The sequence below is a fragment of the Trichogramma pretiosum genome, unplaced genomic scaffold, assembly GCF_000599845.2.
Source record: "Trichogramma pretiosum strain Unisexual culture from Peru unplaced genomic scaffold, Tpre_2.0 scaffold16, whole genome shotgun sequence".
NCBI classification, from domain to species: Eukaryota; Metazoa; Arthropoda; class Insecta; order Hymenoptera; family Trichogrammatidae; genus Trichogramma; species Trichogramma pretiosum.
The window spans coordinates 2,036,366-2,062,146 of NW_019641647.1; the positions used below are offsets into that span (position 1 = coordinate 2,036,366).

Below are 25,781 nucleotides of genomic sequence, written 5' to 3' on the forward strand. Positions count from 1 at the left end.
ACTGATATTATCTCTCAAGGAGGCTTTTAAAGGATAGGAAAATTATAAACGTTACGATAAACGCTTAGTCCTAAGAAATATGAGTACTTATAAGTGTAATGAAAAAATATAGCGTATTAACGCCTGAGCTAGTACAGAGATGAAAGAGCGTAAAATCATCACGAATCTCTAAAAAGCTCTTCATCTCGTTTCGAAAAGAATCCAGGGATTATTATTACATTCGGGTGTGCGTGTATATATGTATATACTGTAGCTCTTCAGGATCAGTATAGATGCAGCAGTAGGTAGCTATATGTATGTATAAAAGTAACGAGCAAAAAAATCTCTTTTCACATCGTCGTAGCTATATGTATACATACGTAGCTGCTGGCAATATGCCACCTCTCATCGGATCACGGGCGTTAGCTAAGCTTTCGAACTATATAGACCAGGCTCTGGCATAGAAGAGAAAAAAGTGAGGCCTAATTCAATTACGGCGCATGAAGCCGAAAAGGCAACAAAAAACCAATATCTCGCTTCTTTCATCGACGGTTGCTGCCATCGTGAAAAGTGCGGCGCGCTGACACCATAAAAGTCATGAACACCCCTGCCGCGTGCAATGCAGCGTCGGCAGAGGTCGACGTGATTCACGACATTGAGAAAAAAGGTAGAAAATTATTGGCACGAGAAAACGAGAAAACACGTATAGTACTCGTTTGGGATGTGACGCGGAATTATGCAAGATGCAATAATTAACGCTCGCGCAAGCGGCCTTGAGACTTGTTTGGGATAAAGAGAGAATAAGATTATGGGCTGAGCATGATGAAAGGTACCGAGCCGATCGGACGGAGAAAGGATTGAGGATGAAAGGAACGAGAAAAAAAGAGCAAAAAAAAATTAACCGAAGCCAGAATAGTGTGACAAGGTAGACGGCGGTGGTGGTGGCAGCCAAGAAGTCCTTTTCGCGTGGATGAAGAACCCCCTTCGCACGTATATAGTATATATATAGCTATACTATGAGTATAAATACGAGCTGAGGCCTGCGGAGATTTAGTTACTTTGGTGGCGTGAAAGCAACGGCTTTTTACCGGATTCCATTGCAGCAGCTTCTACGCCATTTTCTCCCTTGCGAGTATAGCAGACCAGTAATTGATACGGATTTCGATTGTTTGCAAAGTATTATCGCGGGCAAATGGTGTTTTAGCAGCAGCAGCTACGCCAGTCGATAACGCGATGATTTCTAGCACTTGCGCGAGAGCAGCAACGAAATAATTTGTGAGAGCTAATCCGGTCTTTGATCCCCCGAGTTTCAATTACACCCGGACGTCGAGCTTCGTGCAAATTCTATATGCCTATACTATACAGGTATACAACGGCCACTAGCCGCGTACTGACTTTTTTAATGTCATTCAGATACGTAAAGCAGACTATTTAAGTTCAGGTGACGGATTACCATTTAATTTACACGAATATTGCTAGAAAGACTTCATAAGTTATTAAAGCTTTCAAATAGAATACATGTCGTGAAAATATAAGGCAAGGTATACATTGCAAAAAGGCAAGAGACAGAGCGGTGTAATGAAGGCAATGGCAACAACACGAGTCTTTGCGATCTAACCGGCGAAGCTATATAATAATCAAAAGGTCTTTGACTCGGGTTTATTTTTCGCTCTAATAGCTCTTTTTACTCTGCGTTTTTCACTTATTTCATCTTTCAGTGTATACACCTTCGCGGACGCAGAGTGAGTGAGCGAAAGAGTGAGAAAGAGAGAGAGAGAGAGCAAGATGAGAGAGAACACACCGCGTTTTATAAGTGCTCGTTCGACCATTGAGTGTCTCTCTAGTGCGCTGAATTATTTGGAATGAAAATACAACAAAGGATGAAAAGAAATGCTTTCGGCATGAAGCTGCTGCCGCTGTTGTTGCCATTGTCGCATCGCCGACTAAAATTTCCTTCGAGAACCACCAGAGCTTCTTCTGCTGCAGCTATGCTATAGCTATTTCTCTCTCTTTCTCTCTGCACTTTCTGCAGCTCGAGCCGAGTACTAGTTTCTTCTTTATCGAAGAGGCGGAAATTTGTTAGATCCCTTGCATCGCTAGAATTGAATTTTTTTCCTCCGCGTGAATAATGCTTTCGCGCGAAAACCTGCGAGCGGAACTATTTTTATAGAGCTGGGTGGTACTGTACTGGGCACGCGTGCATGTAAATTACAACGCACACACGTCTCTCTTTGGTGCGAGAGCGAGCTTATGATTTATTAAAATTGAAGATGAAACGTAGGCGCACGCGGACATGATACATAAGTCGGGTGAAGAACAACATAAATATACCCGGGGAGCAAGCAAATTTACGCGCTGGCTACGCGCTCATCGATCTAAATAATTTTAACGAGTTATTTCATAAATAATTTTGCGGCTGGCACGAATCGATTATGTCGTTAAAGACTCTGATTTTCTTCACTGTAAGCCGCAAGCTTTCTTCTTCTACATATGGAGGGATTTCTTTCCGTGCGACAAAAACCTCGGCCTCTATTTGTCTCGAGGATGACAAATTTGTTAGATCGAGCGGTAAATCCACTCAATGTAATATCGTATCCATTTGATCAGTGCTGGCATGATCACTAATGCTCAACAACACAGCTGCTGTCGTCGGGATCCATGCCGGTCGAATTGCAGTGTGTTGTATGTGTGTATGCGTTGTACGTCGTCATGCTTTCAATGTGAATATACGTATAGACGATCTAAACGACAGCGACGTGCACCTGGAAGGACACTTTTCTGCGGCTGAAGATCCTTTGTGGTTTACTGTAGTCCGTCGCATAGAGAACCAACAGCAGCAGCAGCAGTATTCAACAATAGCTTCTGTACCTATATGTAGTGTATTATATGCTTCTCTAAAAGTCACAGGGGAAAGAGAAGGAGAGATTTTTGCTGCATGTTTTGGATGTCTTGTAAACCTTTTCTCTCCCTCTCTCTCTCTCTCATCCGTGCAGAGGAAAGCGCGTGTTATTCCTTGTCCATATACGTGTATTTGTGCGGCTTGGACCGATGTCTTGGTTTTTTGAGCCCTGAGAACACGAATGCATATGTATTATATGCGTACAAGCATAAGTAATAGAAAAACATGTTGTGTACATACAGGTACAATAATATAAGAGAGCTTTCGTTCGTCAATCATTACGCTCTGCGGGTGCTCCTCTCCCTTTCTTTTTTTCTGGCTACACATTTTCATGCGGCCGGCGATGCACTGCTTTTGTAAAGAGACAATTTCGACTCGGAGACGACGACAACTCACAATTCTTTTCTGTTGCTTGACTAATTTCCTTCTTTCGTGCTCTCGCTCTTTGCAATACCTTGTGTTGACAACTGCTGTACTGTGACTCCGATGTAGCTGCAGGTGATTGCGCGTAATGCCCATACACAAAAATTAACGTTTAATATAGATTGTGCAATCTCATTATAAGCTATCTATCGCACATGCATCGACTCTTCTGAGGTTTATTTCACTTTATATGGGTCTGTGCGTGTAAATATATGTGTAATGTGATATATATGTGCGCGTAGACCGAGAGGGAGAGAGATAGATATTATTTTGCCTTTGAAGTCCTTGCTCTTTAATGAAGAGTAAAAGCTTGTAAGCAAGTAAGGGTGTGCAGTTGGAGTCAAAGTCGAAATTGAATACATAAAGCGCAACTTTCGCATAATTATTATGACTAGGCTGTTGCTGCTGGCGTTACATAGCATTACACGAAAGAGCGAGTTGAGTCGCGGCAAGGCGAGGCGAGGCTTGCGCGTGCCGCAAAACGTAAGGGAAAGAGAAATTGTCTTTGAGAGAGATAGACGAGAGAAAACGTTTTCCTTTCCTTTCCTTTCTCAAGAGACGTTGCAGTGTTAAAGACGCTTAAATACGGGTTTACAAGTGCACCTATACGTATATACTTGCGTGCGTTTATAAAGAAGAAGAAGAAGAAGGAGCAACTCTTTTCGGGCCGAGCGCGAAGAGTATAAATTCCAAATCGCTTTACACGCAGCAGCAGCAGCAGCAGCCTAGAAAGGAAGAAGAAGTAAGAAGAAGCCCGTGTTAGCGGCAGCAAAGGAAGCCACTGAAACTACTTCACCCCCTCTCTCTCTCTCTCTCTCTCTCTCTCTCTCTCTCACTTTCGTCTTCTCGTACTCGATCCAAAAACCCGTGTAAAATCCCAGAGGCGCTTCGCAAAACGTGTGCGTGAGCTCGCCCCGATCCTTTTTCTCCTTCTCGCTGTCTCTGCTGCTACTGCTTCTGCGTTTGGCTTACTCGTTCGCTCTTCGAACTGAAATAGTAAAACGCTGACTACTCGCCTCGAGTGCTGCTGCTTGAATAGTCCTGTGAAATAATCACTTCATCGAAGAGAGAAAGAGAGAGGACAGAGAGCAAGAGGAAGAGAGAGGAGGAACGAGTTGAAATTTTTTTTACACTTTCCTGTTAGGCTGCTTTTTTTATCGCCATCTTGCGCGCACCTATCTCTATGCAGCACATACGCGTGCGCCTGTGTATACAGATATACCGCCTAGATACTCTATAAACAATACAGTAATTTTCTAGGGTAAAATTATATACTTGCGCATGCGGTAGAGGTGATAAAACGTTTCAGCACACCTATGGCGTCGGTGGCGGCGGCAGTGGCCCGTCTTATTTTCGCAATCGTTAAAAAGCCTGGCTTCATCCATGGCTTCTAATTTCGCTCCGCAGCCGTCATCGTCAATTTTGCTCGTAAAGCACAGACGCTCGCGAGTACACGTGCACGTAGCTATATATCGTCAGCTACCTACCATACATATTGCGAATGGACGTAAAAAAGTCCCTCCTCTCTGTCTATCAACGTTTGCATGGCGTGTCGCGTGTAAATGTGTGCGACACGTTCTCATGTACACCGACACGCTCGCAAGCATTATAACGATGAAATTCGAGGTATGTTGCACATATAAAGCTCGTGAAAATTATTATACGAGCAAACGTGACTTCGTTATAATATCCAGCACCCACATAACCACGCTCACATACAAGAACAAACGTATAAATACTCATATCTACAACGACGGCGGCTACGACGGCAGCGAGATTATATAGACTTTCACCAGGGTGATATGAGCGCGCACGACGTTTGAAAACGAGAAAAAAAAGAGGTAAAAGATTAGCGCGAGCGGCAACATCATTGACGAGAACAAATAGGCACAGGCCCTATAATAGAAGTTAGCTAGAGGCTAAGACATAATGAAGTATACGTTGGGCAGACATCGAGCTTCTCATGCACACACATACACAGCGAAAGTGTCGTAAATCTTGAGCCGATAAAAATGTCCGAGCTTTTAATGAAGCGCCGCGTGTGCGCGCGAGTCAGGGAGAGGCGAATATATAAAAAAAGCAACCTTTAAAATATACACACGTCACGCACACACAGGGAGTGAGACGTAGCTATTCTCTCTGGGGCTCGCATCAGGTTTTTAAAATCAACAGACCTGCAATCATCGGGCCTGCAGCTACTAATCGCATAAACGACTCAGACAAGGAATATATCTAGCGGTTGTGACGCCACCGCCGCCGCCGTCTGACAACTATATTCTGGCATGCGGACGCGCAATGATATGGTGTGTCATGGTGTGCACGAAATTTAACGCGAAGCTCGATAAAAAAAAAAAAGGTGAAGAATAAAAGGAATCGCAGCATATACGCGCGGCATGGAACAACCAAGAACATATCCAGTCTCAAGATCTTGCCGCTTTCTTTAGCGCTCGTACTTTGTATACACCTACTACGAAGGAGAGACTAATTGCCTGCATAAATAAGAAGCCACTGCGAGACTGCAGCCGCCACAGCTGCTCTCATGATAACGAGTTAATCGACACTTTCGTCTCTCACACAGCATGTGTAGATTCGAACGAACGAGCCTATGGAGATGCTTACAAATGAAGAAAAAAAAACTTTTGTTTTTATATAAAATTACCTACGACAAAGCATCCACGAAGCTTCGTGTTTACTATACAGTCCGGCTCAGTTCACGCGGCTCTCGAGAATGTCTATATGTGTGCGCTGTAAATATATATCTATATACATGTTCTTTTGATGAGCTCTCTCTCTCTCTTTCTTTCTTGAAGCAGCAGCAGCGCATAAGCGTTTGCGGTGGTCTCAGTCTCATGACTCTGCTGGTGGCCTATGCATGGCGCGCGGACTTCTTGCACTTAAAATACGTGTATATAGCCAAGAGAGCCAGCGAGCAAGAGAGAGGGTGATCGCACATTCGATCTCTCTCTCTCTCTCTGTATCTACGTGTGAGAGCAAAAAGAGGCATAAGCCGCGTTCGCAAGTATATATAAGGCTCAGGCTGCATTAATCTTCGATGAGGTTCCGCACCACCTGCCGGCTATATTCGCTTGCTCGCTCGCTCGCTCGCTATCTTCTTCTTGTATTCTGCGCGCGTTTGGCTATTTTTCTCGAGCAACGAGGCCTCTACACGCGCGCAATCCTACAACCTTTATATATATAGTTGCAACAATCTACAATATATAATACGTCTGCATGTGTTTGCTTGTGCTACCTCGGCGCTACATTGGCCTAGCCTGCACAATATCCTAGCAATTTTTATATACGGCATCGATAAAATATGATTTCACCTTGTCTCGCTAATATACTCGATTTTTGCTGCTGTGAATTGCTCGTGTGTATGTGTATCAGAAAAAAGGACGAAATTCTCTCATTGAGCCGTCCTTGCCGTGTCGCACGAAACTCCTCCTTTCTCTCTCGATGTCTCTTATTCCGAAGCCGAAGCTAATCGGGCGAAAAACTCTGGGGCTTGTCGTTGTTGGGCCTGCAGCAGCCCTACGACTGGCGCACGCACACACTATATATGCTCTCTTTTGATACATTTTCATCTATACAAATGAGAGTAGTTGTCGTCGTCACGCTGCGGTTAATTTCTTTGTACTTCTTCATCTCGTCATGCCGCTGCGAATGCAGCGATCGCGCGGGCAGCCATATATAATACCCGCCATTGGAGCAAGTATGTAATACGTCCGTGCGTCCTTACAGCATGTATCTATCTACGCGCAAGCACGAGGAGGACGAACGAAGCGAAAAAGACACGATTTTTCTTTTTGTACGCAGGACGACATATGCACACCTCGAAGCGATACGCTTTGATTTGTGCTGCTTTCGCGTGTCTCGCGTCCCGCTCCTACGGTTTCGCTTCGTTTCTAGTATTTCGAAACTCACGCGACGCACGCGCCTATTTGGACAAACGTCGCGAACGAGCTTATCCTTTCTTTGTATCCTATGCTATAGGTCCTATATTTTTCTTTCATTGTCTTCTTTTCCTTTGCAGCAAACGCAAATATATTACCAACGGCATCGACGTGAAAACGGTTACGACCGCAAAATCACAATTATTACGCGATGCGAGAGCAGTACAGGATCAGCACTCCTCGAACTCTGCTGATTGAGCAATCCTGAAATGATAGCGGGTAATCGAGCTGAATTTCTTTTTTGCATCCCTTAGTTATAATACATACAGACATTTATATGGTGAAGAGGGGAACGGGGAAGCCCACGCGAGCAAGCAAGAAAGAATAAATCAACCGGTATCGTCTCACTATATATATAATATATACGTTACTTCTTTCTTGTGCAGTGTTGGCATTATATACAGTGTTATATCCACTCACTTTCACTCATTCTTCTGCTTCTCCTTGCTTCTTCGTACTTCTTCTTTTCTTTCCAAGGAGTTGCTGCTGCTGCGGTTTCTCCACTGATTGGGCCGATTTCAATAACATTTCAATTGCGCACGGCCAAGGCTTGCTATAATAAGTGCAGCCAATCCTTTCATTCTTTTCAATACACCTCTAGAGAGATCTATTCCGAAAAACGTGGGAAACTGCGACCAAAGTCTCATTCCAGTAGCCCCGTCACCTTTTATGCAGCAGCTACCACGCGATACAAGTCATCTTTCTACTTTGCTCACATATACTTTATCGGCCAATTATCAAAGTCGTGAAATTTTCGCTGCTATGTACACCACCACAAGTAGCGATCGATTTTTGTTGAGCTGATTTCGCAGCTCAGGCGCGGAAAATGTTGCTACTCGCTCGTAGAAAATTTCAAAAATTTATATGCTAATTTCATGCAAGCATGCGCTCGTATCAGCGTTTCATTAAATTTTTTTTTCATACCAAGCTACGCAAGACATGCAGTCGCAATAAAGTTACATAAAAGTATTTAACTTTTCTCAAAAGCCCTGCTCGCGGTAATACATCTATGTATTAATTATGTATGGATAATATTAAAATTGGCTCGAAGTTGCGAGAATAAGTGACAGATAAGCTAAACCTATTACATCACGTTGCGCAGGGAGGTAGATAGAAAATTTTGCAAAGGCCGTGCACCTATGTATAGACGCGGTGGTGGCGTTTCGTCTGCGTGCGAGAAAAACAACTTTGTCTTTCTTTTTCTCTTTTCTTCTCTCTCCATCGAGTGCGTGCACGCGTACATAAGTGAAGTTCATCAATAATGTAGTGCGCAAGCTGTACGAAGGGCATAATTGATACGTTTCGAGGTAGAAGAAGCAGAAAAATCTGATCGCGAGAGATGCAGCTCTCTCGCTCGCACACAGAAAGGGAAGCAGTTTTCTACATCAATTTGTTAAAACGCAAATAAATGCTATTATTTATAGAGTCTTGTACGCTTCCGAGTACATCGGCTGCATCTTTTTCATCACATACACATAGCAGCAGCGTAGTACTGTCGATGTATTAGAGACGATAAACGTTTGCGCGCGGATGCGTTTGGCGCGCGAGCGAGCAAAAATCGAGAAAGGCAAAGTCTGCCTTAATTGCACGCCGATTTTATAAAACCTGTGTTCGCACACATACACTCTCATACACATTTATAGACGCACAGAGAAAAAGAGCGAAAAACGGCGTATACGGCGTGCATGTAACGCGCAGTAACCTGTTTTCCCTATTAAGACATAAAGATGAGCATCTCGCCGCAGTACGCACGGGTGTGTAGTCGAGCTGCTTTGCGGCGACGGTGTAAAAAGTCGCACTTCTTGGCAGTCGCCTATGTATACGTATATTATATACCTTATAGGTTCGCGCGCACACATACGTATATAATAAAGGGAGGAAAATTGTCTCTCTCTTGGTCTTTGGACGCGGCTATACGGCTTGGCGCGCGTTACAATATTAGTCGCGTATAATCTAAAGCGGCGGCGGCGGCGGCTCTTTTCTTGCTATAGTGCACCTATGTAACTATATACATATATATACGTGCGAGTTATAATAAACGATATAGAGACTTTTACGAGGAGTGCAAGCACGAGATTATGGCTGCACACACAGGTTAATATGATCGGATTAAATTGGTTGCACATACACTTGTACACGTATATGAGTCACCGCACACTTTGCAAGAAAGAGAGAGAGAGAGAGATAAAGAAAAAGATAGATAGAGACAAAGATAAAAAGATAGTTGAGATAGGTAGGCAGGATAGGATAGTATATATAAGGAAAGAAAGCAGAAAGAGAAACGAAGGAAATGAGCGTGTGGTTTGAAAAGTGTTCTTTTGCTCGCGAAGGTGCACACACGCTCGGGGCGCAGGATGAAGATGTCTAGTGCGAGCTCTGGCAGCTCAAGGTCTGCCACATTCTCCCACTCTCTATCTCTTTTTCTCTCTCCCTTCACGATCCTTCTTTCGCGTGCTCCGCAGAGCACACACTGCGCAGCAAAATCTTGGCAATGCTCGTACATAACACAGTACTCTCTCGCCGCGGCAGTTGCCGCCGCCGCCACTACCACCACAATCATATATAGATACAGTATAAGCAAGCTCTTTTAGTTTTACTCGCGTAGATATGCGCCTCGTATTCCTCCCCATTCTCCTCTTCGCTTACTTCGCCCGCTTCGTTTTTCTTTGCCCATTTCACCTTTTACCTTCGCAGCTGCGAACGAAGCTTTTGGCCTCGGCTCTCTCGCGTGCAGTGTATACGTATAGAGAGAGAAAGAAAGACTTTGAAATAATAGCTTACAGCACTCTCGAGCACTACGCTTTGCGGCGAGATGAGCTCATTAACCTCTATATACCTATACTATCAGCTTTTTTGTCCGATTTTGACTGTCGAGCCTTGTTGTTGGCGCGAGATCCTCCTCTCTAACTATACGGACTTGCACCTACTTGCGGCTTTCTCTCGCGGCAACCTGATTATTTTATGTATCTAACGCTTCGCGCTTTTTTCCCTTTGTTTACAGTGTTTACACTATCGGCCGCTCGGTACTCGGCTCTCGAGCTTTTCTTCTTTCCGATACTCGATAGCTGCATCGTACCTGTTCCCCGATCCTTTGTTTATCTTTGGCTTTTTTACGCGGTGACGATCGAAGGCGGCCGACCCATAACTTTCGTGTTAACCGCTCACGCGCAAGCTCGTTTTCCGATTTACGACGCGTGTTATACAGCTTATAGTACATGCGCTATACATATACAGGTACGCGCGAAACAGTAGCAGACGCGCGTATAGGGTGCTTGTGTATATATATACTCCTTCGGACTAGGAAGCTGATGCATGTCATTGTAAGTTTGGCCGACATACTCGGCCGTTTTATTGCTTTATTGCGCACTGCAGCAGCAGCATGTCATAGCATAACAGTCAACTACGACCTCCGCGTAGATAGTGCCGTGTTGATCCCAAATAACCCTAAACATCGACAGTCGACACGGTGGCTCAGGCTCGGAGTTGCCGCGCAACTTTTAAGCTATACGACGCCTCGACATATGTGTCAGACTATAATGTAATCTCGTGACCTCTGCGGCTTACTCTACATCGTACATAAACACGCGCGTATACGAGCTTCGCGCAGTCTGAAAATGCTCGCTACATTCTATGTTGGAGCAATGCATAATTCGCTCGTATGCGCGACAATATCTTTCGAGCAAGCCGTCAAAGTCCATATAGCGTCAGTCGCACTCGGAGTACCAAGTTGTAAAGAAGTTATGCGCGCAACGCCTATGTGTGAATGGCCCCGCCACTGCGTGCAGAAGGTTAATTGCGCTATGCGCTCCAAGCTCGTGACTCGAGTCGAACGACTTTTTTTCAAGCAACGACAATCGGTAACGGCTAGCAACGGCAGCAAAAGCGTTGCACTTTAAGTAGTTAGTAGTCGGACACATATATATTGTACGTACTTAAGAACGATAAAAAAGAGGCGATCACCGCCGCCGCCTCGCTACGTCGTACCCTACAGCTTGGCTGAGACAAGGCGTTATAGTGTTTTTCTATCCGGCCAAACTACACGAAAAGCCTTTCTAGATGAATTTCCTATGCAAGTTACCCTGATATAAGGATGCTTTCAACGTGCTTGTGTATATGCCTGCTATAAGTTTATACATATATATGTGTACGTGTATCGACGATAGAATGACAAATTGTAATCGTGTCGTCGTCGCGCGGAAAATGTATAGCAGACATTAGCCTGGCAGCGACCTTACATACTTTGCCGTATATCCTCCGTTTGCATGTGTATGAATATAATATCAGTAATCACAAATACTGAGAGAGAGAGAAGCAAACGAATTATATCGAAGCTGGCATTAATCATATCGAGTAAACGAGAGAGTGAATGCTGTTGCGGCTGCTTTTACTGATGATCATGCTTTAAAGCGTGTGTCGCTCTATTATACGTTTATTATAAAAGCCAAGCGCCGCTGAGCTGAGGATGATGGAGACAATAATAACAGTAATGTCTGCTACTTCTTTTCTTGAGCATATATAAATATACAGCATGGAGATTGATGCTCGTAGCTGTCTACCTATCCTCTTTATATATATAACTTCTCGCTGTCGCAGTTGGCAGCGGCTCGAGTTCAACTCCATCGCGTGATTCTGCGCTCCAGACAAAAGACTAACTGCGCGCCTCGCGAGCGAGAAAAAGAGAGAACTTTGGAGCACTATACAGTCGTCTTCTTTAACGCGAGCTCGCGAAAAGATTCTCTTTTTCTCCTTTATTTTCTTCAAACGAGTAGTGGCAACGACAGCAGCAGCATAAGCACCAGCAGTAGTAGTGCAGTATATTATAGAGACATCACGAGAATAAGATGATCTGCCGCTGTCGACGCTTCATTATGTCATCCACTCACGAGGTCTCTGCCTCGACTCGCTGTCTCTCTATTTCTCTCTCTCTCTCTCTCTCTCTCTCTCTCTCTCTCTCTCTGTATGCGACCGCTATATATAAATACGTAAATGATACAGGCGTCTCTCGCTAGTATTATGTACATTTTTCAAAATGAATGAGCGACGTTTTGCCTAATCTCGGCACGCACCACAATATTTAAGCTTCTCTTACAAAAGTGTTGCGTTGAGCGAACGATTAAAAAGTCACCAAGTCAAGAGAGCTAATTTTGCGAGGAAATTAAGCGAATCAATCAAAGTAACGTTGCGAAAACCACGTGCTGCCCCTATGTGCTTATATATCGTACATTATATATATACGCATGCCCCATCATATTTCTCTTTTGTTTCTTCCGCAACAGAGCAGCGATTCATCATCCGCGTGCGTACGCTGACGCCACACCATATCGGAGTGCCAAAAAGTCTCGAGTCATGAACACGTACCGTACGTGATACGTGTAGCACCAGCACCAGCACCACCTCCAGAAACCATCGTCTACTATGTACATATATATAATTAATACGTTTTGTGCAGTCCGCGGTGAGACTATATCTATAGGCATGCGTGCGAACAAGGCCTGCTCTTGCACTGCAGTCCTGCCAAAAGATTCACGGGTATGAGCCAAAAATTCGTCGATAGAAAAGCCACGAGTCATGGGAAAAGCGAAAACAATAGCATCCGCTTATCATTGTGTTATTTTCTTTCATATGCAGCAACCGCATTCCTATATGGGACAAGCTCGTTGCGAGCTTTTTTTTATAAAAGGCAACGATCGTTTGGTCTGCTAAAAAAGAAAAGCGAGTGAAATTTTTCATTTCCATAACAGAGATATTTCTCGAAAGACGAAAAGATGATTTTCAAATCAAATATTATAAATTCTCCATAAAGAAAATTCGATCGATACTTTTATATAATATGTAAGATATATTGCGTGCCAAGAGAGACAATAAAAGGCAAAAAGCAAAGAGACAAAACAGTGTGTTTGTGCACGTACCCATGCGCTTGTGTAAAGGCACATTCTGGGTGCAGATAATATACCAAGGAAGAAAAGAAGAGAGGAAGAGAGAAGAGAAATCGGCGGACAGCAAATCGCACCGTCCGATATATATCTCATCTCGTTCGTTTTCTTAGATTTGCGCAAGCTGCTGCACTGCGTTACATGCACATATAAAATATAGTACACATGCAGAAACACACATACACACATATAGCCGAGGCATAGGGTAGAGCGAGCTGCGAGACAACAGCACCTGACATAGCCCGCGTCTTTCTACCATATAGATATATAGTGTACACACGCGACCGTGCGCATTTATCACACTCGCGAGATATCATCTCTCAGCACGCGGGCTCACGTCAAAGAGAAATATATTCACTACACGGTCCGGCCGGGACAGCTCGTCTATTCTCCATCTTAGCTCGCTGCGCCATACTCGCTCATTCGCAGACAGAGAGAAAGAGAGCGAGCAAGAACTGCTGCTGCGCGCGAATCATCATTAAATCGAAAATTGCGCATTGCTGCGTGCACGTATGTACGTGCAAAAGACGGTGAAAGAAGAGAGAGAGGGAGAGAGGGAGAGTGAGATGTCTTATATGTGCATGTGTGCGCTGTACATAGAGAGAAAAAACCATGATGACTGAGCCCTTATATGCACGAAAAAAAAGCTCCAGAGAAGAAGATAATGAGTACAACGAGGAGAAGGAGAGAAGAGAAGAAGAGAATGTGTATGTGTGACAGCGTGTAATCTTCACTGATGCAGAAAACCAGAGAAAGAAAGAGAGAGAATAAAATGAGAATGAGAAAGGGAGAGGAAAAATAACAGGTTCTTCTTAGATTCTGCTGCTGCTGCCACTGCTGTTTCTCGTCTTGAACGAGAAACAGAGAGGTAACAATTTCACTGCTTCTGATTCTGCAGCTGCATCTTCGAGGATGAAGTGGCGCCTGCACGTTATAATCTCACAACTGATATACGAAAAGAGGACTATTCGACGACTAGCGATTTCCTTCCGTTTCATTTTTTATGTGCAGATGCATAGACTATTACGCGTCTTCTCGGTGAAAAATTTGATTCATCCGCGTTCTGAGGGGCAAATATGCGCCTATATAAAACATGAAACTTATACTACGTACGAGTTTTGGATATAACAAACGCCCGAGAGAGGACTATTCGTCAAAAAAGACCCATCCGTATACAAGGAAAGCAGTGTGCTGCTCAAGTATGAGTAAGTGTGAGTGGGTAGGTGGGTGTCTATCTGGAATGGCGAGTAAATTTCCCAAGTGTATTATACAAAATGTTTAGCAGCTGCTTTATTTCTCTCTCCGCCGACGTATATGAATATTTCTTTCGACCCCCCAAATCAAACTAAATTGAGAGAGAAAGAGAAAGAGAATCAAGATTTTAATGATAAATCATCTCGAAAGTCGAATGTTACGTATAAAAGGCACAAAACGACAACAAAATTTTCTCTCCTTTGCTTGCTTGGCTGCAATAAAGTGTAACGGCCGTTTTTAATCTTCTACTTCGCTTTTATGTGTGATGACGATGAAAGAGAGCCAAATTTATGTCTCTGCGTATTCTAGCAAGTCTTGTGATATTGAACTTTACATTAATTCATAATTGCATATCGTTTATAATTTAAAATGTATTTTTATACGTAACACCCGACCAAACAAACCGGCGACGGCTGTGCGGCAAAGATAAGGAAACCAACGCGTATCTTGAAAAATTCATGAAAATTCAGTTTTCTAGGATTGTGTTTAGATGTCTTTGACAGTCGAAGTTAGTGCAGCCAATTGTGTAGTTTGAAATGAGTTCGTTTATGTTGACATTTCAAATTCGATTGCATATGAATTTCTTGGGTTAGAGTATTGTTCCATAATCGAGGAAGCTCTGTGATGAGTTCGGAGAGAGTTATTTTTAATTTTGGTTTCTTGCAAATTTTAACTATCTGTACCAATATGTGCGCAAAACGAGTTATCTCAAGAATGGCTTGGTCAATTTGGTCCGTATTGGTTTTACCTTTTTTCCTATTTTTTATAAGGATGAAGCTTAACAAAGCTTTATCTCGATCGGAAGAAATGGTGAAAAGAAATAAGAAAAAAGTAGCTGGTCGTTTGGCAAATTTATACAGTATTTACGCTGATAAAAAGAAAAAGTTGAATGGACAAGTAACGGCAACAGCGACAACGTTTTGCTTCGCTTGAGAAACAGATGGGTCGGAGGACACGCGGCCGCCGATGCGCGCCTGCAACGCCGAGAGAGAAGAAGAGATAACGCCGCAGAGTGAGAGGATCTCGCGGATTGAGTCATTAAGTTTGCCACCGCAAAAAGAGCCCCCCTCCCTGCTCGTCCAAATATTGCAGACAACAAAACAAAAAGAAGAGGAAGAAGAAAGAGAAGAAAAAGGAGGTGTACGCGGAGAGCGATTCTGTATTTATATATCGAAAAATAGAAACGACGAGTCGTCGCTCGCGCGATTTTTTTGTTTTGTTTTTTTTTTGCTCGCGTGGCGAACCACGAGCGTGGCGAGAGAGCCGTCGCTCGAAGGTCAGCTAAATGTTGCGCCGTCTTGAAAAGAGAGACAACAGCAACAGCAAAAAAGCATCAGAGAAGTCGAAAGAAGCATAAAGAAAAAGGAGTAAGGGAAGCGAGCGAGAGGCTCAAGCCAGAGCGTCGTGGCCGCCGTAGTTCGTATACTCGTTGTATCATTATAAAGATATCACGGAAATGTCTTGATTTTGCGTCGGTGCTTGCGCGCGTGCGGTTACGCCTTTTCATTATCGTTACACGTACGGGGCTGTATGTGCTGTATGTATAAGTACGGGTGCGCGCGACGATGACGATGCACTCGCGGCTGCGTCGTACAGCGGCAACATTGTTATAAAGCGCGCAAATCCCCCCAGACTCGAAGCTCTCCGTGCGCTCGAATTAAATGTTATGCATCGGGAATATAATGATTTATCCAGCAGCTGCATTTTTTCACGCGAGCGCAAAAATCTAGAACGAGATAACGACTGTATATTTCAAGGGAAAAATAATAATAATGATGGGTGCGCGCGCGTATATGTGCAGCGATGCGCGCTTGCCCTAAGGCGTGATATTACGTCGATACACTTATTATCTACCTACTATATATAATAGCTATATGTGCCCTTGCAATTTTTCGCGCTGGTGTTAGGAGCAGCAAAAGCGTCGGAGGCTGTCTTTCTCTCTCCCCCCCTCTCATTCTGCTCTCTCTCTCTCTCGCTCATTCTGCGGACAACGCGTTCCGCTCGATAAGCTCGTTAATTGGATATACGCGCAAAGAAGAAGAAGAGCAACAACAACAAAGTCTTTATATACACGTATAAGCATCGCGATAGCAATGCCAAGACTTCCGTGCGCACACGACTCGTTGGTCATATCCTATTGTCTTCTTTCTCCTCCTACTTTTGTTCCTTTTTTCACCTCTTGGTAAAAGTGAAAAAAAATTGATAGTTAAGAGCGTTTGTCGCACGTACATAGTACTTATGATTTTTTTCTTCTCTCGCGCTACTTTTTTAACGATCTCGTCGTCATCTTGAGACTCGACGTGTAGCAGCGTTAAGAGCGCGCCACTCGCTGCAAGTTCGTAATTTTCTTGGATACGATCGTCGTGTTGAAAACTCGTTCGCTTCATTATGTATCGGCGATTATTGCCCTCTTAAACGCGCTCACGTCGAGAAATTTTTTTTAGCTTTTTAATAATAAGAAATTATCCGCGCAGATTGTCGAGAGATATTGCGCCAGGGCACTTGTATATCTCGAATCGATCGAAAACTTTACAAGACGTTGCTGCAATTGCCCCTTGTCCCGATTTCGTTGGTTTTCCTTTCCTTTTTTTCATTCTCATCAAGTCGCGTCGATCAACTTACACCGGCTCTCTACTATCGGTGCTTGAGCGACAGCATCTCTCGAATCATCCTCGCGTCATCGCTCTTTCTCGATATGAGATCGCGACGAGGAGATTCCCTCTATACGCAGAGTGCGTATGTGTAATATATATGATATGATATGAACATCTGACGGCTCAATAATACACAATAATTTTTCTGTGTTGGAGCGATTGTTTAGGTCTCGAGAGCGTATTTCGTTGGCGATATTGGACTTTCAGGCCGATAAGCAGCGATAAGCAAATATCCAATTGCGTATTCCGGATCGATGTCATCGTTGCGCGAGCTGTCGAATCAATCACGTTTTTGGCCTCGGCGAATAAAAAGCTTCTCTTATATTCGGAATATAATTCATATACATATGCGTATAAAATTATTTTGACGCTCTAAAAAGTTCTTCCTTTTTTTCTCGGGGTCACGTAGGTGCAATAATAAATCGAGCCACGCGTGCGGAGCGCGATCAAGAATGCATCGGGCTTCGGCCTGAACCGCTGCTACTTCTGCGCAGGCACGGTAGTGGCGGTGGCACTTGTGACAATAGTCAGTGTGATTCAAAAAGCAATCATTCATTCGCTCTCCTGCTCCCTCGCACTGTCTCTGTCTCTTTCACTCTCATTCGCCGGTATAGCGTGCGTGCATTATAAGCTTTCGGACACGTCGCACTGCGGTGTGAATTTCATCCGCATAATAATCCATGCGGACACTTCGCTTGATGCGCACCGCCACCGACACGGCTGCAGCGCAACGTTCCTTTGTAATCCCTCTTACTCTACTCTCGCCTTTTTTCCCCATTGTCGAGTGCGGCTCGGCAGCTACCACTGAGCCACTGCCGCCATCCGCGATTTTTTTCGGTGATTTTTTAATACGCTCGTGTGTGTGTATATTCTTTGGTTATGTAGTACGTGCATATCTTTTTTATCTTTTTTTTTCTTTACAATTTGAGTGATTGTGATTGCGAGTGAGAGAGAGAAAGAGAAAATTGAAAGTGAAGGATTCTCTGTCGTTTTAATAAAAACATTACGTATGTATATGCAAAATGACTAAGGGAGGGAGCAAAATGACGCAGCAGAAGCCCGTGTCTTTTTATTCTCTCTTACTTTGCGGAAGGCTCATTTTTCCGTTTGTTTTTCTTTTCGCGATTCAGTCCAGGGCTCGTCCTCGCGCTTAATCCCGCATACATGTACAATAAGCGAGCTATGTACACACACACGCTGCACTTGGCTCTCACGAGACTGTGTGCACAACGAAACCTGCCTAGTGGCCGCAGCGTTATAATACACATACCCGCACACACTGGCGCGGCCGAGCTACAAGTTGAAGAATTTACGATGCAATCTCGGAGCAACCCTCTTTTCTCCTCTCTTTCTTAAGTTGCTTCTTTGCTCGTTACGTTTTTCCCTTCTGGCTTGGCTCACGCGCGCAGCCGGAGAGTATGGTAGTCGTCGAGGCTTCGGCGCGTCGACGAGCGCGCGTCTCTCTGACTGGACAGTGCAACAACACTGCAATGCGCGATGCAATGCTCCCCTTTCAGGATTCAATGCCCATGCAAAAGAAGAGCAGGAGCGAGAGAGAGAGAGAGAGAGAGAGACAGAGAGTTTGCAGTGTGCGGCTGCAAAACGAACGCCTGTCAATTATCCGTTATATACGGCTCAGACCCTTGCTATAAGCAGCGCATATAGCAAGAGAAGTTGCATCATATAGCCAACACAGTCTTTCTTTGAAGCAGTAGTAGCAGACCCACATGAGGCACAATATGTGGAGCCACAAGTACCTATATGCCCTCGTATGGCATGCACATACCGAATATGCGACGATAGCTGAAAGTCGCTCACAGTAAAGTGCATCTCATTTTAGTCGTAAGGCCAGCAAAGCCTGCTATATACGTACGAGCGTATAAATGTATATGTTAGTCGTTTTCTTGTTGTCGTCGTCTTCCTCGTCGTCTTTCTCACAAGGTTAAACAGAGCTCCCGAGAGCGTGTCCGTATGTACACGTGATAGTAAATTGTGAGGGAGGCCAGCAGCAGCAACAGCAGAGTATAATTCGGTGCACGTTCGATGCAGATATCGTGAGAGAGAGCGAGAGAGAGAGAGAGAGAGAGAGAGAGAGAGAGAGAAAAGAAAGAGTATTGCACTGCTTCCGAAAGCTGGTGGCAGTGCCGAGAACAGGATCCAGACACACATCTGTTGAAGCTTCCTCTTGGCTCGAGCTCATCGTGATGTCACCCTCGGCACCCGGGAGCTTATGCTGGCAAGCGCGCGCAAAGACTCGAGCGTGCATAACACATATAGAACCAGAGGAGCGAGGCACGAGAGATTTGATGTATATTCTCTCGCGCAGCTGTACCCTCGTGCCTCACCCGCTTGGATGAAGAAGTAACGGCAGTGGCAACAGCAGAAGAAGTCGAATGTAAAACGTGTACTTCATATACACACACACACACACACACTCAGCGTGTACGAGCTGGCGATCCCTGCAAAATCACCGCTGCTATTTCGCTTATGCTTCGCTCTTCTTTCTTTTCTCAGCAGCTCTCGAGAGATAGATATATTAAGTGCAGACGAGTTATATGAGTGATTTCGCGCTTGGTTGGCAAAACAGCGCTCGTGCGCCTGCCAGGATTTATTATGTCTGTACACACTTACGCGCGCATAACCCCCCGCGTAGACTATGTACCTATGCTCTTTTGCTCTCTGGCTCAGTCTCTCTATCTATCGTTTTAATGCTGTTTCGCTGTTTCCAATTTTTTCTTCCCTTTTTTTTTACTCATCTCTTTGGCCGTTCGCTGGACTCTTCGGTACCCGCAAAGAGATATCCTCCGCTAGATGAAAGCTTATGCACGAATTGCGTATATAATACGCATTATAAGTAAGGGAATGTTGCTGCTGCTGCTGCTCTCGACTCGTCGTGGCCTCCATTATCACGATTATCATTATCTGCGAGAGATAGCGAACGAGGATAGAGAGACGCTTTACGATAATACTTTTGATGTTTATTGCTGCTTTTCTGCTACCGGAGCTTACTCGTAGTGCGCCTTGTGCACTCGTAACTGCTGCAACCTTCTCGACGGCAGCCAGGAGCAACATGTTTATAATGCTAAAAATAGGACAGCAGCTCTTATGAAGGGGCAAACCTAATACTGCATTAGTGCAGCAGCAAAAGCTCGCAACTCGCAGCTCGTCTTAGGGATGTTCGTGTTCCACACATACAGCAAGAGCGCGCGTAAGCAAGAGTAAGAAGCTGTGCAGCTATTGCACCAAGACGCCGCTAGCGTATATGAAGCGATTAATAATTCATGCGCGCGCGATCGAGAGCTGAGAGCCGCCGCTACTAACGCAACACCGTCCACTGATGAGATTATTAATGCTAATTTCGCCATTTTACCCGATTGCCTCGAAGGCCATCCGCGTAACCAAGCTCTCATAATGCCCCGGCCACCACCGATGCGCATCCAAGTAGTCCCTTCTATGACTTATATTATAGAGAGATGTATATCTGGAAGCTTGATCGACTTTAGCAACACGGTAAAAAAACAACAACATCCACGCGTTCGAAAAGTAAAAACCTGCGTTCGTTGCGTTGAATTGCCAACGAAAATTAATCCCTTGGTCGTCGCAGTGCAGACACCTTTGTGACAAAATACACGTACCCGACTGAGTCAGAGAAAGAATTCGTGTTCTGTGTGATTATAATTTCATTATCACGAACATCGGGCGAGCGAGCACTTTTATACATTTGTCTACAAACTACACGTGCATAATATTTTGTTAATATGAAAAAAATCTGTTTCGCATCCATTAATGTCTGTTTTTTCTTCTGTGTTCACAGGTAAGCGTTGCGAGTCGACGTAGTAGCTTTACGAACGAGCACATTAAATTCTTCAGTGGCAAAGTGAACAACGAAATCGAGAGTAATAATAGCGAAAGCAGGAGGAGGAGGAGGAGGGACGAGGAGGAGGCTGCGAGAAGGCAGCGGAGGGGGATTTGGAGTTGGAGCAGCAACGGCCACGAGGAGGAGAGCAACGACGAAAACAACGACGTGGTGGTCGTCGCTGGGACAGCAATCGAGCCGAGTATGGATGACAGCGACTGGTTCGACGGTGTCGAGGAGATACAATACAGTTACGCAGCCGATCGCTACGACGATTACGACGTCGATTCGCTGTTCGCGATAGTTAGCAGTTTCGTGCCGCCGCCACCCAGGCCGCCCTACCTGCCCGACGAGTCACTGCCCACTGACGGCCTCACCACTTGTGATCTATGTTCCTGGGCCCTCAGGAACGATAGGTACTCCTTTTCGCTCGATGGTACGATCGGTGAGTTTTTTTACTACTTAGAGTCCTTCTGCACGCACCGATTCAATTTTGCTTCGCACTGTGCTACTTTTCTATCAATTTTCATTGGCTGCAGTAGAATTTTTTCTCTTGCTTCCCTATCTCTCTCTCACTCTAGCTACAATCGATCTCTTTCTTTTTACCTTTTGCCTATTTTTTCTTTTTCCAAATTCGCGCTACTTTTAGACATGGAGTAAAGAGCTTCTATTAGTCAAATGAAACCATTTTACTGCTACACGTAGTATATATGCTTGTAGTCAGCGTCCGAATCGCGATTTACTTTTCTCTCTCTCTCTCTCTTTGGCCATTATCGCGTGTTATACGTCCGTATAAAGCAGGAGGACATAGAAAAAGAGGACGTTCTCGAGAGGTAGGTTAAGATAAGCGCTTGCGCGGCAGGCAATCGAAATCATTTGCCTTTCTCACGCTGACTGTTTCAAAGTCTAGTCCCGTATGGTTGTATCTCGATAATCTTTGATGAATTTTTTCTCTCGTCTGCCGTAAAAATAATTTTTACGAATTTTAATGTCAAATGCATGAAACACGACGGTATCTAAACCCCGCCAAGTTTGCCTATATGCGTAAACTCGCTACGGAAGTGTGCAACGCGCCAGAAAGGTAAAAGACCATTTATATTGTCGAAAAGAGCTATATAGCTTTATGTATACAAACACACTGGTATAGTTACACATGAGCAGCCTATATATATGCGCTACTGTGTGGGTGCGAGTGTATGTGCGTGTATGCTGTGCACAGAGAGCGACGTGACCGCCATTTGTTTTGGCCTCCCAAATAAATTTCCTCCTCCGCTTCGCGTGCTCGCAGCAGCACACCATTACGTACACACGCGCGCGCTCGTACATGCGCATGCCTATATAGATACGTATGTATATCGCATAGCATTCGCTTAATCCTAAAGCCCACCCAAAATCGGATGAAAAATAAACAGCGATACTGGCGTGATTTTAATTGTAAATGGGAATATAGTGTATATGAAAAAACGAGCCGAGCATAAAGGATAAAAGTGTCGAAAAGGGAGAGACTGCGCTGCTCGTAATATATACAATTTTTTTATTTTCGGCTTGCATATATTATATTATATTATATGCCATGAAAGTCGCTTTCGCGGCGGTGGTGTGAAGTGCAGCGATCGCTTGTTACACACAATGGCCAGAACAGTGTGCGGCCGACTTTGAGTATAGTTTCATTCAATTGAATTCAATCCAATTCTGCGCGCGTGTACATGTACTGTAGCAAAGGACTCACGATATACAGGTCTACATATAATACACATGCGCAGAGTTGGAGAGGCGCACATGCACGCACACAGCTCCTTTCCAAACAAATGTCAACAAATAATTGACACCGCGAAATTCGCGCGCTAACGACCCTGCGCTCTCGTCGATTCTTTCTCTCTTTTTCCCTTGTGCGCGCGCGCATTTACTCTATGTGTGTGCGTGTGTGTAAGTGTTGGTGCACTTGTGTTATATGTGCGCACAGGAACAACTCTCGGAAACATTAGCGCCGCGCGCGCGCGCGCGCAAGAGATCTCGCTTGCTGATAGCACTCTTATCCCTCCCTCCCTCCTTCTCTCTCTCTCTCTCTCTCTCTCTCTTTCACTCGCATGCGTGCGTGAATTTTCGACCAGAATCAACTGAATATTTTTAACCCCGTGCTAATTCTTTGCTTCTACAGTTACAGTAGTAGTATAGCCTCGCTTGCAATCTCAGACGACGATCTCCAGCTCTTTCTCTAACCGCAAGCGTAGATTTACGTACGCCCTGTGTGCATTTATGTGTGTATGTATGCGTGTGCACCATAGAACGGAGTGAGAGAAAGAGAGAAAAAGAGAGGCGATGCCACGTTGCAAACATACATCTCTCTGCCAAGAATATTGCCAAGAAGAAGCCAAAAGTACCATGCTCTGTTTGTACGTGAGTGCGTAAGAGAGATGAAAAAAAGAAGTTTGTGGTAGCAAGGGTGGGAATTTTCCTCAGAAATCGCGCGCGCAAACGAGCGAACGAGCACCTTACGATTGCCGTGATGCTATCTGGCATCCAACTTTGATATACATACAAACCAATATTGAGGTGTATACTCACGGACGCCTTAACATGCCTTTAAGGTGAGATAATGTTACCAATACAGATATATGTGGATTTGATGTGCAACTGTTAGCGCATAACTATCGGTTCTTTACTTTTTCGCGTTTTTAAGCGTCTTCGTGAAGGACAAATGGAATGCCGAAACATAAACGCATTCTGATGTGAAACTCAAATTTGATAGAAAATAAAAACTTTCAACTTTCCGCACTGGTAGAGCCGTCAATGTTGCCTCGTTCTTTTCAATAATCTCAAGATCAACGTTTTTTTCTAATAATCTAAAGGACTTTTATTTTAAACAGAGTTGCAGCCTACACATGAATTAAACATGCTTTGAGATGTACAACAGGCTTGCAGACGAGTTGGTGAACCCAACAACGAAGAACAGCTTGGCGCGATTTGTTTATTTCTTTCTTTTTCTAGGCTGACACATAAATATAAGTGCGATTTTTCTCTATAAAATTGAAATCATTTGTGAAACAAGTTTGCTTTTTTTTAGCAAATATATGACACTTTAATCCGTATTAAATACACAGAAGCAGAGAAAAGATTACTCAAGTTTTGTGACAAACCTTGACAGAGAGAAAGAGTATATATTATATCAAGTTAGGGGTCACATTAGAGTAATGAAGAAGAATGAGTAAGAGAGAGAGAGAGAGAGAGAGAGAGCGCGCTAAAGCAAGAGGAGCACATAATGTGTATAAAAGCAAAAAAAGTAATCCTCTTGGCGTTTTTTCTCTACAGCAGATGTCACACGGAGCGTATATATACATAAGAACAAGCGAGGGAAGGATACTTCTGGGCGAGTAGATTTAGAGGTAAATTCCTGCAGGGATTATCTAATTGTATAAATGAGATACTTTAGGGTCAGGTCCGTTCGTATATACATTGAAAAAATGTGTTCAAAGTCGTGTATGCGTGTATGCTGACTAGAGGGATGTCGAAGGCAGACAGGCAAACGTATTCAGTCACTGTGTGCATGTGCGGGGGTATATGTATAAATATAAACATAATATATATATACACACGTCCTCTTGACGTCAATCTCTTTCTGTTTGCCTCGTCTGCATACGCACGCGTATACATGAAGTCGCGCGCGTAGAATTCAATTTCCGTAATCGGCTTTTATACACGTGTAGCTAGCTGCAGCTACACAATAGAAAACGCGAGAGCAATCCCAACGACAAGGTAAAAAAAAGGAGCCAAAAAAGTTTCTAAAGGCAACACTTTCACTGCAACTGCCACTACTGCCGATGCTCTTCTTTTTTTTTGCTGACTGCGCGCGATTGAATGTGTGTGTGTGTGTGTGCATTTGTTACAAATACACATAGGTAGACAGGAGCTCTGCCGAGTCACATAGCTCAACGACCAAAATCCTTCAATTCAAACGAGTTTCGCAAAAGAGAGCTCTAGCTCTCGCCTGCCACATAGCAAGGAACCCTTTACATAAATTATCCTCCTCTTCAAACGTATACAACACGACGCGAGCGCAGTAGTGCCTGCAGTAGCAGCGGCAAAAACGTCACACTTTTGTATAGGCACATTTAAGAGAAAACGTTAGTTCCCACTTGAAGTCGCGCCAGTAGTAAGAGTGACGACTGCGACGACGACTCGCCAACAAGACTGCAGGTCAACTGCGATATAGCCAGTATAAATGTATAAATTGTGCGGCTGCATCTGCCGCGTCAATCAACAAATCAACGCTTTACTCTTGGCACACATAGGTATAGGCATAGCATCGGGAGCAGCAGCTCCGCTCTACGATTGAAATCTGGCCTGCTTTTCACGCGGCTACTATACGCGCCAGCAAACGTCGAGACACCGTTAGCGCACTTTTTTTTGTCCCGTGCAGTCCAACGTTTTGTTATTGTTATTATTGTTATATGCTTTTTTTTATCTATCATCTCGGAGGAATAATAGCTATACGCGGCTGTCTGTGAATTGTGTTGATTTTATCGTGCGGCACTGCACTGGCACGCAGACGCATCATCGATATAAATTGACTTTTGCGTTGGCGAGAGAGTTTATCGCTGGACGTGTGCACGAGGCTATGCTTTTGGATTTATGATGGCACGTACGCGCGCAAAAGAGAGGGAAAGATCGAGAGATGTGCATTGTTCGAATTACGCGTAATGCAGCGCATGTATGTAGGCACAGCTGGGCGCATAGATGAATAACGACAGGGGAAATGCATTGGTTGGGCTGTTGATCCGTCGTTGATTGTTGTTCCGTGGCAACGGCGCTGGCAGCTATGACTGAACCGCA

At 44.3% G+C, this 25,781-nt stretch overlaps 1 protein-coding gene across 1 annotated transcript in view; it reads left to right on the top strand.

Annotated features, from left to right (window-relative positions):
• Positions 1-25,781, top strand: part of LOC106658371 — a 61,270-nt gene that overhangs the window by 19,179 nt on the left and 16,310 nt on the right. The window contains exon 2 of the mRNA XM_023459819.1: positions 20,910-21,396. Within this exon, the coding sequence (XP_023315587.1) occupies positions 20,910-21,396 (487 nt within the window). The remainder of the gene's footprint in view (positions 1-20,909; positions 21,397-25,781) is intronic.